Below are 14,172 nucleotides of genomic sequence, written 5' to 3'. Positions count from 1 at the left end.
CCTGGGTTGTTGTGTCTCAAAGCGCGGCCTTCTCCTCCTGCGCCTCCTCCTGTTCCATCACGTGTGCTGCTGCTGGGTTAGCGTTGCCGGTCCCTGTTTATGAAACCTCTTATCTTTATTACATTTATGACTGCATGGCGGCAAAAAGCATGCTATCCGCACACTTCTTGTCCTCATGCAAGGCCTGGGTTGTTGTGTCTCAAAGCGTGTCCTTCTCCTCCTGCGCCTCCTCCTGTTCCATCACGTGTGCTGCTGCTGGGTTAGCGTTGCCGGTCCCTGTTTATGGAACCTCTTATCTTTATTACATTTATGAATGCATGGCAGCAAAAAGCATGCTATCCGCACGCTTCTTGTCCTCATGCAAGGCCTGGGTTGTTGTGTCTGAAAGCGTAGCCTTCTCCTCCTGCGCCTCCTCCTGTTCCATCACGTGTGCTGCTGCTGGGTTAGCGTTGCCGGTCCCTGTTTATGGAACCTCTTATCTTTATTACATTTATGACTGCATGGCGGCAAAAAGCATGCTATCCGCACACTTCTTGTCCTCATGCAAGGCCTGGGTTGTTGTGTCTCAAAGCGTGGCCTTCTCCTCCTGCGCCTCCTCCTGTTCCATCACGTGTGCTGCTGCTGGGTTAGCGTTGCCGGTCCCTGTTTATGGAACCTCTTATCTTTATTACATTTATGAATGCATGGCGGCAAAAAGCATGCTATCCGCACGCTTCTTGTCCTCATGCAAGGCCTGGGTTGTTGTGTCTGAAAGCGTGGCCTTCTCCTCCTGCGCCTCCTCCTGTTCCATCACGTGTGCTGCTGCTGGGTTAGCGTTGCCGGTCCCTGTTTATGGAACCTCTTATCTTTATTACATTTATGACTGCATGGCGGCAAAAAGCATGCTATACGCACGCTTCTTGTCCTCATGCAAGGCCTGGGTTGTTGTGTCTCAAAGCGTGGCCTTCTCCTCCTGCGTCTCCTCCTGTTCCATCACGTGTGCTGCTGCTGGGTTAGCGTTGCCGGTCCCTGTTTATGGAACCTCTTATCTTTATTACATTTATGACTGCATGGCGGCAAAATGCATGCTACCTGTGCAAAGAAAACAGACATTTCCCGCATTTAAAAGACAGTTTTCCCTTTGAAACTTTAAAATCGATTTTCTCAAAAACTATAAGCTCTTTTTGCTAATTTTTTTTCCTCTTGTACCCACTCCCAAGGTGCACATACCCTGTACATTTGGGGTATGTAGCATGTAAGGATGCTTTACAAAGCACGAAAGTTCGGTTCCCTATTGACTTCCATTATGTTCGGAGTTCGGCGCGAACACCCGAACATCGCGGCCATGTTCGGCGAACGTTCGCGAACCCGAACATCCAGGTGTTCGCCCAACACTACTTACAGCCAGCTACAGGTATTGAAGGAATGAGCCAACGAATGATCAGCAATAAAGCATTCAATGCAGATCCTCAAACACATCCTTACATAGCACAACTCCATTTATTATGTGTAAAAGATTATAAAATTGCATTCTCATATGTGTATCTAAAATCAAAATTCCCAGGTGGCTGCCAGCATCCTGCACATTCTTTTCTAAGGTCCGCCCTACACGTTACGTCCCACGAGACTCATCAGGGGAAAATTACTGATGTTCTACTATCGACAGTATCTGGTGCTCAATATTAGAGTATAAGTAACCTTGCCAATATTCTACCAGCTTTTAGACCCTAAAAACAAGAAGAAAAACATACTACAGGGAGGTCTGCAGCAGCTCCTGCATGAAACTCACTCAGGCACAGGATTATTACCACCCTGTTCTGTGGCTTTCCATCTTGAGCCTGAGTTGGGATTACCGCTAAGGAGGTTAATTAGTGGCAACAGATGGTAGCAAGAACACATACCTCCATCCATTGCGGAGGTCCAATCTCGAAGTGCTTCATGCTACTTCCTGTTTAAACAAGAAGTAGCGTCAGACACTTAGAGCGAGGAACTCCCGCAGTGGAACGCAGGAAGGTATGTGTTCCTGCCTGTCGCCTGCAGACACTAATTGATGCTGGACGGGGAGCGCTGAGGGGAGAGCCCGAGGTGAGGGAAGGGAGTCCCCCCCCCTGCCGATGTGTGGCCATGCTTTACCCTCATGCTGAGACCCCTCCTGCCCCCCAAAATGGCTCTGAGTGGGCCCCAAAGGACATTATGGCCTGCATCTTGGGGCTTGGCCTGTGTCCTGGTTGCTGACTATTTTCAAGCATCTAAACAGAGAATCTACTTCAGCATCTCTCCACTTCTTTTTCTGGACACCCTCCGACCTGTGGCCTGTGAACCAAAAACATCACTCTTATCTGATCACATCCGGAGAAACCCTTGTGAGAGAATAAAGGCCATAATATTGTCTGGAGTAACCATTGTGAAAGGAGGAAGGCTGTACTGTTGTCTGGATTAACCCTTGTTAGATGAGGAGGAAGTCCTTACTGTGACGAATATTACGGAAAGTTGTGCGCAAAATCGCCATCGATTTTCGCATGGTCGTGCACAGTTACTGTCAGCCCTGGGTAGAATAACAAATACCTTTCTTTGCTCTTCTTCTGAGAGCATTGCAGGAGTACAGTAGCCTCCCCCACATCCTGTGTCAGGAAAGAATGTCACACGTAGCTAGCTTCCCTGGGGAGAAGCCATTTGGCTACACAGCTCATCTTTCCCCAAAAGAAAAACCTCCTCAAACTGGTTGAGATTTAAATTTCCCTCCAAAAACTCATAGCCTCACACAAAGGGCACGTTAACTTATTAATAATTCAAAATAGGTTTGGCACAGCAAGACCAAAATTACATTTCCTGATACCTAGGAAACAGGTCTATAATTCACATGAATTATCATTCTCTAGCTATCAGGAATCAATTGAGAAACCACTTTATCCGGCATGCGTAGAGCAAATTCGTTAGCAAATGTATAGCCTCATTTAATACAGAGTCGCATGCTGCTTATGAATATGGGCTCGGATTTGCGATACACTAATCTTGGGCCGAGTCACACAAATTATTAATAAATTGGTAAATTTCTTGCTCTAAGTCTGAGGGTGGCAACCTGGCTTCCAGGAGGGAACCCTGCCTTAAACCCACCTACTTTCCAGGTAGTGACCGCCCCAAAACTGAGGTCAGTAAAAAGTGTTTGCGAGGAACTCCGCCTCAGTTCTTCAATTTCCATCGAGCAGGGAAGTCTAGACATGTGCTCACGGAGAACCGGGCGCATGTTGTGTACAAAGGACTTTTAACCTGAATGTCTACTTTAAACTGGACTATTTTCTTCATTCTTCAAATGGACTGCTCAGCTAACTAAGTAAGAATTTTCTGATTTTATTCCTTTTTATTTTTAAGCTCTGTGTATATGCTAATTGGTGTATATAACTGTATGTAATGCATTTTTGTTATTAAACGTTTTAAAAATCGTTTAGCGCTTATGACCTGTTGCTGAACATACACAATCGTACCTATTCTCCTGAACTCGCTACCCTGTGTTTAATAGAAGTATACATTTATAACCCGTATGCGTGAATCCGGCTCAGATAGTCAGATCTGACCCAGGTTCCTGCATACTGCTAAGGGTTAATAGAGCGTTCTCCAAATCCTAGTAAAATTACAGTAGCGGGCTGTGTAACTCGCTTGGTGGCAGATCTTTGAATTGTATGTGTGTGGAGTGATTCGGTTGGTATCAGAACGCTCCCTTCGTGAGTCAGTTCATCAAATTGCGAACGCGGGTTACCCTTCGTGATGAACAAATGACCGTGTGAGAGGATTTCTGACGCTGATCGACTGACCCACCCGCAGACCGGCCTAGCGGTCTGTGACACTTACTGTTTGGGGAAACCTTTGAGAGAGAAGAAGAAGGCCATACTATAATCTGGGGTAACCCTTGAAAAGAGGAGGAGTAAGCCACCCGGGCTTGATTTACCATAAGGCACTGTAGGCACGTGCCTACAAGTGTCTGATGTTGGGAAGGTGGCTCACTTCCCTCTCCTTGTGCCTCCACCCCTCCTTCCCTATGCAGAGTCCTGAGAAGAGTGTGAATGAGGTTACTCACCCAGCTCTCGGTATTCCACTGATGAGATCTCCCTTCAGTCGGAGGCATCACTAGCTACTTAATACTGAGGGTACCTCTAGCTACCTAATACTTGGGAACACCTGTAGCTATGACGGTTAAGGGAGAAGTGACAGCTGGGGACAGCCAGCACACTTGTGGTGCTGTTCGGCGGGGCTTTGTAAGAGGAGGAGGACGGCCATACCTTAGTTTGGGGGTAATCATTGTGAGAGGAGGTGGAAGTCCATACTATAGTCAAGAGTAACCCTTATGAGAGGAGGAGGACGGCCATACTATAGTCTGAGGTAACTCTTGTAAGAGGAGGAGGAAGGCCATACTATAGTCTGAGGTAACTCTTGTAAGAGGAGGAGGAAGGCCATACTATAGTCTGAGGTAACCCTTGTAAGAGGAGGAGGAAGGCCATTCTATAGTCTGAGGTAACCCTTGTAAGAGGAGGAGGAAGGCCATACTGTAGTCTGAGGTAACCCTTGTAAGAGGAGGAGGAAGGCCATACTGTAGTCTGAGGTAACCCTTGTAAGATGAGGATGGAAGGCCATAGTATAGTCTGAGGTAACACTTGTAAGAGGGGGATTGAAGGCCATACTATACTCTGGGTAACACTTGTAAGAGGAGGAGGAAGGCCATACTATAGTCTGGGTAACCCTTGTAAGAGGAGGAGGACGGCCATACTATAGTCTGAGGTAACTCTTGTAAGAGGAGGAGGAAGGCCAAAATATAGTCTGGGTAACCCTTGTAAGAGGAGGAGGAAGGCCATACTATAGTCTGAGGTAACCCTTGTAAGAGGAGGAGGAAGGCCATACTATAGTCTGGGTAACCCTTGTAAGAGGAGGAGGAAGGCCATACTATAGTCTGAGGTAACTCTTGTAAGAGGAGGAGGAAGGCCATACTATAGTCTGGGTAACCCTTGTGAGAGGAGGAGGACGGCCATACTATAGTCTGAGGTAACTCTTGTAAGAGGAGGAGGAAGGCCATACTGTAGTCTGGGTAACCCTTGTAAGAGGAGGAGGAAGCCCATACTATAGTCTGGGTAACTGTAGCAATCGGTGTCAGCTCACAGAGAGAATCTGATTATTGGTGATCTGCAGTATCACCAAGAATACAGATCTATACCTGATTATGGATGATCTGCAGAATCACCAATAATACAGATATAGTGCTAGCCTCTGGACACCTCTAAAAAGATATATAGTGAGTGTTTGGTGTAACAGTATGACTTTGAGTAACCCACTTGAAGAGCAGGTGGCCCTAGGCAGTACAGAAACCTTCCAGCAGCCTGAGACTCTCCAAGGGGTGGAGTCAGGCTGAAGGTAGGAAGGACCAGAGAGTGAGTGACACCTGGAGGTGTATGTCACTGAGTGATCTGGAGACTATCTCTTTAGTGGAGAGAGATAGCTCTCGGGGTCAGGCAAGCCAGGTCGGCAACACACGGACAGACAAAGTACAAAAGACAGAAGGCTGATTCGGTATCCAGGCCAGGCAGGGTTTGACAATGGTATATCAGATATGCGTGGTACCGAATCAGAAAGCAGAGGGATAGTCAGGAAAGCAACAGGTCATAACAAATATCAAACAATGCCTAGTCTTGGGTGTGAGGTCCGTGGTCTCTACACCCTGGAACTAGTCTGATGTATAACAGAATGATAACACAAGTTCCCTAGTCTTGGGTGTGAGGTCCGTGGTCTCTACACCCTGGAACTAGTCCGATGTATAACAGAATGATAACACAAGTTCCCTAGTCTTGGGTGTGAGGTCCGTGGTCTCTACACCCTGGAACTAGTCTGATGTACAACAGAATGATAATACAAGTTCCCTAGTCTTGGGTGTGAGGTCCGTGGTCTCCACACCCTGGAACTAGTCCGAAGCACAACAGAACAATAACACAAGTAATCTGGCTCAGTGTGAATTCCCAGGTCCTCCTGGCTCAAACACACTGTAGGATCTGACCAAGGTCTGAGTGCTTCCACGTAGTGAATTGCAACGGCAGACAATTTGAGAGTGGCCAGCAGTAACCATATATAGAGCAGTGCTCTCTGGCGCCGCCCTAAAGTGATCAACCAATGGTTACCAGCTCTGAGGTCAGCTGACCGGCCTGGTCAGCTGATCCCCCCTTGGCCATCATAAAAGTTCTGCCTTTCAGCGCGCGCGTGTGTATTCCTAAACCTATGTGCACTGACAGGCTCAGCCACCCCAGCTGCACGCTGCTGCGTGCAAACCGCCGCGCTGGACGCGGAACTAGCTGCCTTGCTATCAATACATGCGGCGGCTTTTCCGCGTTCCGCCATGTCACTAGATGCACGCTTCCGCGTGCAGACCACCGCGTTGGATGCAGAATCAGCCGCCTTGCTGCTAGTACACGCGTCGGCTTTCAGCTTTTTTTCACAGTAACCCTTGAAAGAGGAGGAGGAAGGCCATAATTTGGTTTGGGGGTAATTATTGTGAGAGAATGTGGAAGTGCATACTATAGTCTAGAGTAACCCTTATGAGAGGAGGAGGACGGCCATACTATAGTCTAAGGTAACTCTTGTTAGAGGAGGAGAAAGGCCATACTATAGTCTGAGGTAACTCTTGTAAGAGGAGGAGGAAGGCCATACTATAGTCTGAGGTAAATCTTGTTAGAGGAGGAGAAAGGTCATACTATACTCTGGGTAACCCTTGTAAGAGGAGGAGGAAGGCCATACTATAGTCTGGGTAACCCTTGTAAGAGGAGGAGGAAGGCCATACTATAGTCTGGGTAACCCTTGTAAGAGGAGGAAGAAGGCCATACTATAGTCTGGGGTAACACTTGTAAGAGGAGGATGGAAGGCCATACTATAGTCTGCGTAACCCTTGTAAGAGGAGGAGGAAGGCCATACTATAGTCTGCTGCGTAACCCTTGTGAGAGGAGGAAGAAGGCCATACTATAGTCTGGGGTAACACTTGTAAGAGGAGGATGGAAGGCCATACTATAGTCTGCGTAACCCTTGTAAGAGGAGGAGGAAGGCCATACTATAGTCTGCTGCGTAACCCTTGTGAGAGGAGGAAGAAGGCCATACTATAGTCTGGGGTAACACTTGTAAGAGGAGGAGGAAGGCCATACTATAGTCTGCGTAACCCTTGTAAGAGGAGGAGGAAGGCCATACTATAGTCTGGGTAACCCTTGTAAGAGGAGGAAGAAGGCCATACTATAGTCTGGGGTAACACTTGTAAGAGGAGGAGGAAGGCCATACTATAGTCTGCGTAACCCTTGTAAGAGGAGGAGGAAGGCCATACTATAGTCTGGGTAACCCTTGTGAGAGGAGGAGGAAGGCCATACTATGGTCTGGGGTAATCCTTGTGAGTGCAAAGGGTGGATCAGCGCAACACCAGGCCGCCTCCGAATGGCCTCCAATCAGAGGTGCGCTAAGCCCCCCCAGAAACATGCAAGCTGTTACAGGAAACTAACATCCTCTTCCAGTGGTAGACAGGTCATGTGTATGCTCGGTGTGTATTATATCCCACAAGTGGGGCTTGCACTCTTTTGCAGGTAGGCACTTGCCTGTTTTTGAGTAGCGCTGTTCATTTCCTTGCTATGTACTAATTTATTTCGTTTTTGGTCAGCTGCTCCCACTTAACAGCCATGCTTTTGGTGTATATGCAGAGCTTCTGTTTGGGTTCAAGGTGCATTTGTAGTTTCTGGGGGGGCTCAGCGCACCTCTGATTGGAGGCCATTCGGAGGCGGCCTGGTGTTGCGCTGATCCACCCTTTGCGCAATTTTTAATTTTCGATTTTATTTGATTAGCCACACCCAGGCTATGCATATACATAGGTTAGGATTTAGTTAGTGTTAGGCCCCTCCCATAGAGGATCGACTTCTTCGCAGTGGGAGGGACGAGTACTTAATAGGTTGCATGCAAGCTGTTACAGGAAACTAACATCCTCCTCCAGTGGTAGACAGGTCATGTGTATGCTCGGTGTGTATTATATCCCACAAGTGGGGCTTGCACTCTTTTGCAGGTAGGCACTTGCCTGTTTTTGAGTAGCGCTGTTCATTTCCTTGCTATGTACTAATTTATTTCGTTTTTGGTCAGCTGCTCCCACTTAACAACCATGCTTTTGGTGTATATGCAGAGCTTCTGTTTGGGTTCAAGGTGCATTTGTAGTTTCTGGGGGGGCTCAGCGCACCTCTGATTGGAGGCCATTCGGAGGCGGCCTGGTGTTGCGCTGATCCACCCTTTGCGCAATTTTCAATTTTATTTGATTAGCCACACCCAGGCTATGCATATACATAGGTTAGGATTTAGTTAGTGTTAGGCCCCTCCCATGGAGGATCGACTTCTTCGCTGTGGGAGGGACAAGTACTTAATAGGTTGAATGCAAGCTGTTACAGGAAACTAACATCCTCCTCCAGTGGTAGACAGGTCATGTGTATGCTCGGTGTGTATTATATTCCACAAGTGGGGCTTGCACTCTTTTGCAGGTAGGCACTTGCCTGTTTTTGAGTAGCGCTGTTCATTTCCTTGCTATGTACTAATTTATTTCGTTTTTGGTCAGCTGCTCCCACTTAACAGCCATGCTTTTGGTGTATATGCAGAGCTTCTGTTTGGGTTCAAGGTGCGTTTGTAGTTTCTGGGGGGGCTCAGCGCACCTCTGATTGGAGGCCATTCGGAGGCGGCCTGGTGTTGCGCTGATCCACCCTTTGCGCAATTTTCAATTTTATTTGATTAGCCACACCCAGGCTATGCATATACATAGGTTAGGATTTAGTTAGTGTTAGGCCCCTCCCATGGAGGATCGACTTCTTCGCAGTGGGAGGGACGAGTACTTAATAGGTTGCATGCAAGCTGTTACAGGAAACTAACATCCTCCTCCAGTGGTAGACAGGTCATGTGTATGCTCGGTGTGTATTATATCCCACAAGTGGGGCTTGCACTCTTTTGCAGGTAGGCACTTGCCTGTTTTTGAGTAGCGCTGTTCATTTCCTTGCTATGTACTAATCCTTGTGAGTGGAGGAGGAAGGCCATACTATAGTCTGAGATAACTCTTGTAATAGGAGGATGGAAGGCCATACTATAGTCTGGGGTAACCCTTGTAAGAGGAGGAGGAAGGCCATACTATAGTCTGAGGTAACTCTAGTAAGAGGAGGAGGAAGGTCATACTATAGTCTGGGGTAACACTTGTAAGAGGAGGAGGAAGACCATACTATAGTCTGGATAACCCTTGTAAGAGGAGGAGGAAGGCCATACTATAGCATTCTCTCGGGGGTAACCCCTGTTAGAGGAGGAGGAAGGCCATACTGTTGTGTGGGGTAACTCTTCAGAGAGAAGAGGAAGCCCATGTTATGTTACTCCATGTCAGAGAAGGAGAAAGATCAAACTATAGTCCAGGGATTCACTGTGAGAGAAAGAGGAAGTCCACCACCAATATGAATAACTATAGTCTAATTATAATGATAGTCTCCATTAACCCTAAGAAAGAGCAATCCAGTCTCAAGTAGGTAGTGAAAAACATGAAAGAAATCTGAGCCACTGTTACAGCAATCATACGTAACAACATTCACCCAAGGACTTCAGCATTGCCTGACGCTGACTGTGAGTGTGGAGATATAAGTGATTCGGGGAACAAATATGCTACAAATATTGTCAGTGAATACATCAAATTAACAACATAGGGAACACCCATGAATATTCTACAATAAGGGATGGTCGGAAATGCCCCTTTCTGACTCCGCTGAAATTTTGATTTCCGCCAATGGCAATCTTCGGTTTTCCGCTTCCCCGTTTTCCCAATTTTCCAATGCCTGGGTAGTATTTTATATGTCATTTTTTTTGCACCAGAGAATGCAAAAACTCACCAAAAAAAAATAAATCGGACTATCGGAAAAACAGAATCTTGCGATTGGTCTAAAATCAATTTTTGGTACTCCAATTTTAGTGGAAAGATTCAGCATTCTCCGATTGGTTCAATGCTTCTGAGTTCTGTGACTGGGCTGAAATTACATAGCTACAGTAAATCGGATTTCCACAGAATTCCGATTTCTGCATTCCGATTGGAAATGTGGAAATTTCAGTATGCGAAATCCACATAAGCATTCCCATCTACAAGAGGTGGAAAAAGATAATAACTCATGTTATGTCAGAGGGGTACGAAATCCTCTCTGACCTCACAAGGCAGTACCATCACTTTCCAGGATCGACATTTTGTTACTTTATAATAACATCACTACTCTCAAAAGAAAACCATGAAACCGATGGCAAAACTTTTTATGGGCCACTTAAATGGCAATGATAATAAATATAAAACAAAACAAACAGAAGATGTGAAAATGAGGCTTGCCTAGATGACAGATCCCCACAGTATTGATTCAGAACCTGAGACAAGCTTGGCGTTAGATTGTCAGCTCAGCTGCTCCCAGGAGCTCTATGACTCCATACTTTGTAGTGTTATAAGTTATGGGGTACACTCAAGGCTTAAGTTAGCAGCAGTGCGGTCACCCAATGATTCAGACAGCAGGTTAAAATTTTCACCCCACCTAAAAAGAGCATCCCAGTTCTGTAGACTGGAATTGTAGGTGGAGTTTTTGTTGATTGATCCATCAATTGTAGTATATTTTGACCTGTTGGTGGATTTTTTTCAATTATAATTAATATATTCTTCTTCGAGTTCGATTAACCCCCCCCCCCCCAAAAAAAAACAAAAAACTCAGTTTGCATTTGTCATTTATATAAAGTTTTGTCACTGATGGGCCCCTTAGGGCAAACTTTGACCATATCCAGGGCCGGATTTCTGGAAAGGCCACAAAGGTCAAGGCCTAGGGAGATAAAATTCAGCAAGGCGCAGGACTTGGAGAGATAAGAGGTCACATGTCAAAGTAAATCACTTCTGCTTTTCTCTATTCTGCCTGAATTCCAGAGATCCCTGCATCTCTCTCACTGCAGAGTGTGTGCGATGACAGTCAGCATCTGTTGTCATCTGAGGATCTTGTCCAGTATAATGAGTGGAGACATACAAGCTGCTGTGAGAAGAAAAATATATGGGCTCAAGTAGTAGAACTTTTGAGTTCAGATTAGTTTCTTTATGCAGCATTCATGGACAGGAATTATCAGCTCTCCTCTCCCCCTGACTGGATGTTTATTACTTGGTCAGAGCTGTTAAAGACCTGAGACCTGTTAGATTTATGGTTTGTTTTTATTTCCTAAGGAATGACAGCAACATTCTCTCTGTGCTACAGTTTAACTCTTTCCTGACATGTTTTAGAAGCAGCAAAGCATTGTTCTGTGTTTGCCATCAGTGAAAGCAGGATGTTTTGAAACAGAATGACAACTGTATTACATTTATTTATATTTACAAAACAATGTATATATCTCCTGCTGACTGTTTATATAACTGTATGTCCTAACATCTTGTATACAGGAACAAAGTCTGAATACGGCTCATTAGCCAAAGGCTCACTATTTTTCTTTTGGTTAGCCAATAAATATCATTCTATTACAAAACATAAAAACTTCCTGCTGACTGATTAAGATCTGTCTTAACTTGCCCCAAGTGCTAAATTGTCACTGTGTTAAGTACACCTGAGCTTATGCTAGATACACATGATGCAATTTTCTGACAGATTTACTGTCAGATCGACTATTTCCAACATGTCCGATCTGCTATCCGATAGATTTTCTGAATGATTTTTTTTCATAGAAATGAACGGAAAATCGATTGAAAAATTGATCGGAAATCAGATCAGACATTGGATATAATCGATCTGACAGTAAATCTGTCAGAATTGCATTGTGTGTACCTAGCATTACACTACATCTATGCCAGCGTGTGTAGTGTTGGATCGTTCTACTTACCTGTTCTGTTTTGGATGGGTGTCTCTCCTTTGCGCTGCACCATTACCTGTTTGTGACTCTGTCTGAAGCAAGTCACACAGAGGACAAAGAAGCAGTGCATACTCTGTCCTCTCAGGCTTCTTGTTATTACACACTCCTGTACTGATGTGCACAGCAGCCGAGGCTTGGAGTGTTATGGGTATGTGTACTTGACAAGTGCTGCTCATATATGAGCATCATTTCAGAATTATGCAGGCCCTGAACACTATCGGCTGCTGTGCATCCAGGCTGGAGTGCAAAATTACATGGAGTGGACAGAGCATGCACTGCTTCTTTGAACAGGGGGGGGGAAGTAGCAAAACAGACAGGAGCCCATGTAACCCAGTGATCACTAGTCAGAGTTGGACAGAATGTGGGGGGCGGTTGGTGACAGCCGGCCTAGGGCGCTGGAAAGTACAAATCCGGCCCTGACCATATCAATATCATACATCATACAGAGGTAAAAAGAATCCTCTCTGAAACATTCACATCAGCTTCCTGGATCAAACTTTTACCTTACTATATATTATAATCCCTACAATAACATCGCTAACCACAAAAGAAAACCATTATATCAACCAGTTCACTTATTTGGGGTACTTAAGCTGGCCAACACAGTTGCGTAGTGGTTAGCACTCCCAGCCAGGGCACTATCTGCATGGCGTTTGTATGTTCTCCCCGTGTCTATGTGGGTTGTCTCCAGGCACTCTGGTTTCCTCCCACATCCCAAAAACATACAGATAGATTACATTGTTTCTCCCTATATTGGCCCTAGACTACAATACATACTCTACACAATACATACATAGACATATGACTGTGGTAGGGACTAGATTGTGAGCCCCTATGAGGGACAGTTAGTGATAAGGCAATATACTATGTACATCACTGAGGAAGATGTCAGCTCTATATAAATACTAAATAATAATAATAAGCTGTTTAATTGAATAGCAAAAGATGGACCTCAAAAACAAAAACATGATAAAATGACCAAGTTGTGAAATAAAGACGCTCACCCAGAAGACAGATCCACAGTATTCGTCCAGAGCCCGCGACATGTTAGGGTTTAGATTGTCAGCTCAGCTGCCCGATGGGTCTCTGTGTCCGCGATCCTGAGCAGTGTTATTAATTGTGGTGAATACTCATGTCTTGTATAAGCAGCTGTGTTGTCACTCAATGATTCAGCAGGATAAAAGTCACCCCTTTTCTCCCTCCCATCCACTCCTGTCTACGTACACCTGAGGGGCATCCCAGTTCAGAACAGGCCTATTGGACTGGAGTCAGGTTAAAAGTTAACTATCTTCAGTGGTTCAGAGTCTATCTTCTAGAGAGGCGGCTCCTGCTCTTATCTTCTCTGTACGCTATGCACAGACTAACTTGTCACTTTTTCTGTAATATAGCTATGTGCTTATAGATCCCAAGAAGGGCATTGAGATTCTACTAACCACCCCCCCACCTCCCCACCACCACCACCACCTAATTCCCGGCCTTCACCAGATATTCCAGTGACTCATCCAAGACTCAGGATGAAACTGCAAGCCCTGACTATGTACGTCATGTAGAATGTGAAGCTGCAATTTATTGATTACAGAACACTTAAGGTGGCCATACATCAGGCGACTTGGCAGCCAATCGACCATCTGATTCGATTATTATAATCGGAATCAGATTTTTTTGCCAAGTACAGTGGGGGTTGTACCTACAGGGTCGGTGGTGGTCCAGTAACATACAGTGAACGACCAGGGGCATAACTAGAAATCACTGCCCCCCCTGCAAAACTTTGGATGGGCCCCCCCCCCCCAGCTGTCTTTGCTGGAGGGGGGAGCGCTGATGGTAGCCTGAGGTAATGGAGTGGGGAGTCAGGCCCCCCTCCTTACTACTGTTTGTGCCTGTTGCTCCCCCTTCCTGCACTGCATCCCCTCCTTCCCCTAAAAATATCCCTAGAGCCAGGACCTCACTCAGGCTTCTCCCCTAAGGGCCCCCCGTGATCCATCTTTCGCACGGGCTATTGTTACGCCCCTGTGAACAACATAAGCATACAGTGCATAGCATACAGTGGATACAGTAGATAACATGGTATAATATACAGTGGAGTAGAGTATAGATAAGAGATGCGAAAGATACAAGAAGATGGGCCAAGGAGAGGGACCAGGAGCCATCTGCTGCCGTCTAGGCATTTAAACGCTTCTGCAGCGATATATGAATCAGAGACCCCACTTGTCTAGCCTTGGAGTAAGAAAGAGGAAAAAGAAAAGAAAGAGAAGTGAGCCATGAATCCCCCCT

General features: G+C 45.8%; 1 protein-coding gene across 1 annotated transcript in view; it reads right to left on the bottom strand.

Moving 5' to 3' along the window:
- ABCC2 (ATP binding cassette subfamily C member 2) overlaps nt 1–13,013 on the bottom strand; it is a 155,590-nt gene extending 142,577 nt beyond the window's left edge. Inside the window, exon 1 of the mRNA XM_068257990.1 lies at nt 12,906–13,013. Within this exon, the coding sequence (XP_068114091.1) occupies nt 12,906–12,947 (42 nt within the window). The 5' untranslated portion in view covers nt 12,948–13,013. The remainder of the gene's footprint in view (nt 1–12,905) is intronic.
- Nucleotides 13,014–14,172: the final 1,159 nt, after the last annotated feature.

The sequence above is a fragment of the Hyperolius riggenbachi genome, chromosome 10, assembly GCF_040937935.1.
Source record: "Hyperolius riggenbachi isolate aHypRig1 chromosome 10, aHypRig1.pri, whole genome shotgun sequence".
Lineage (NCBI taxonomy): Eukaryota > Metazoa > Chordata > Amphibia > Anura > Hyperoliidae > Hyperolius > Hyperolius riggenbachi.
This window is presented reverse-complemented; position numbering and strand designations above follow the sequence as displayed.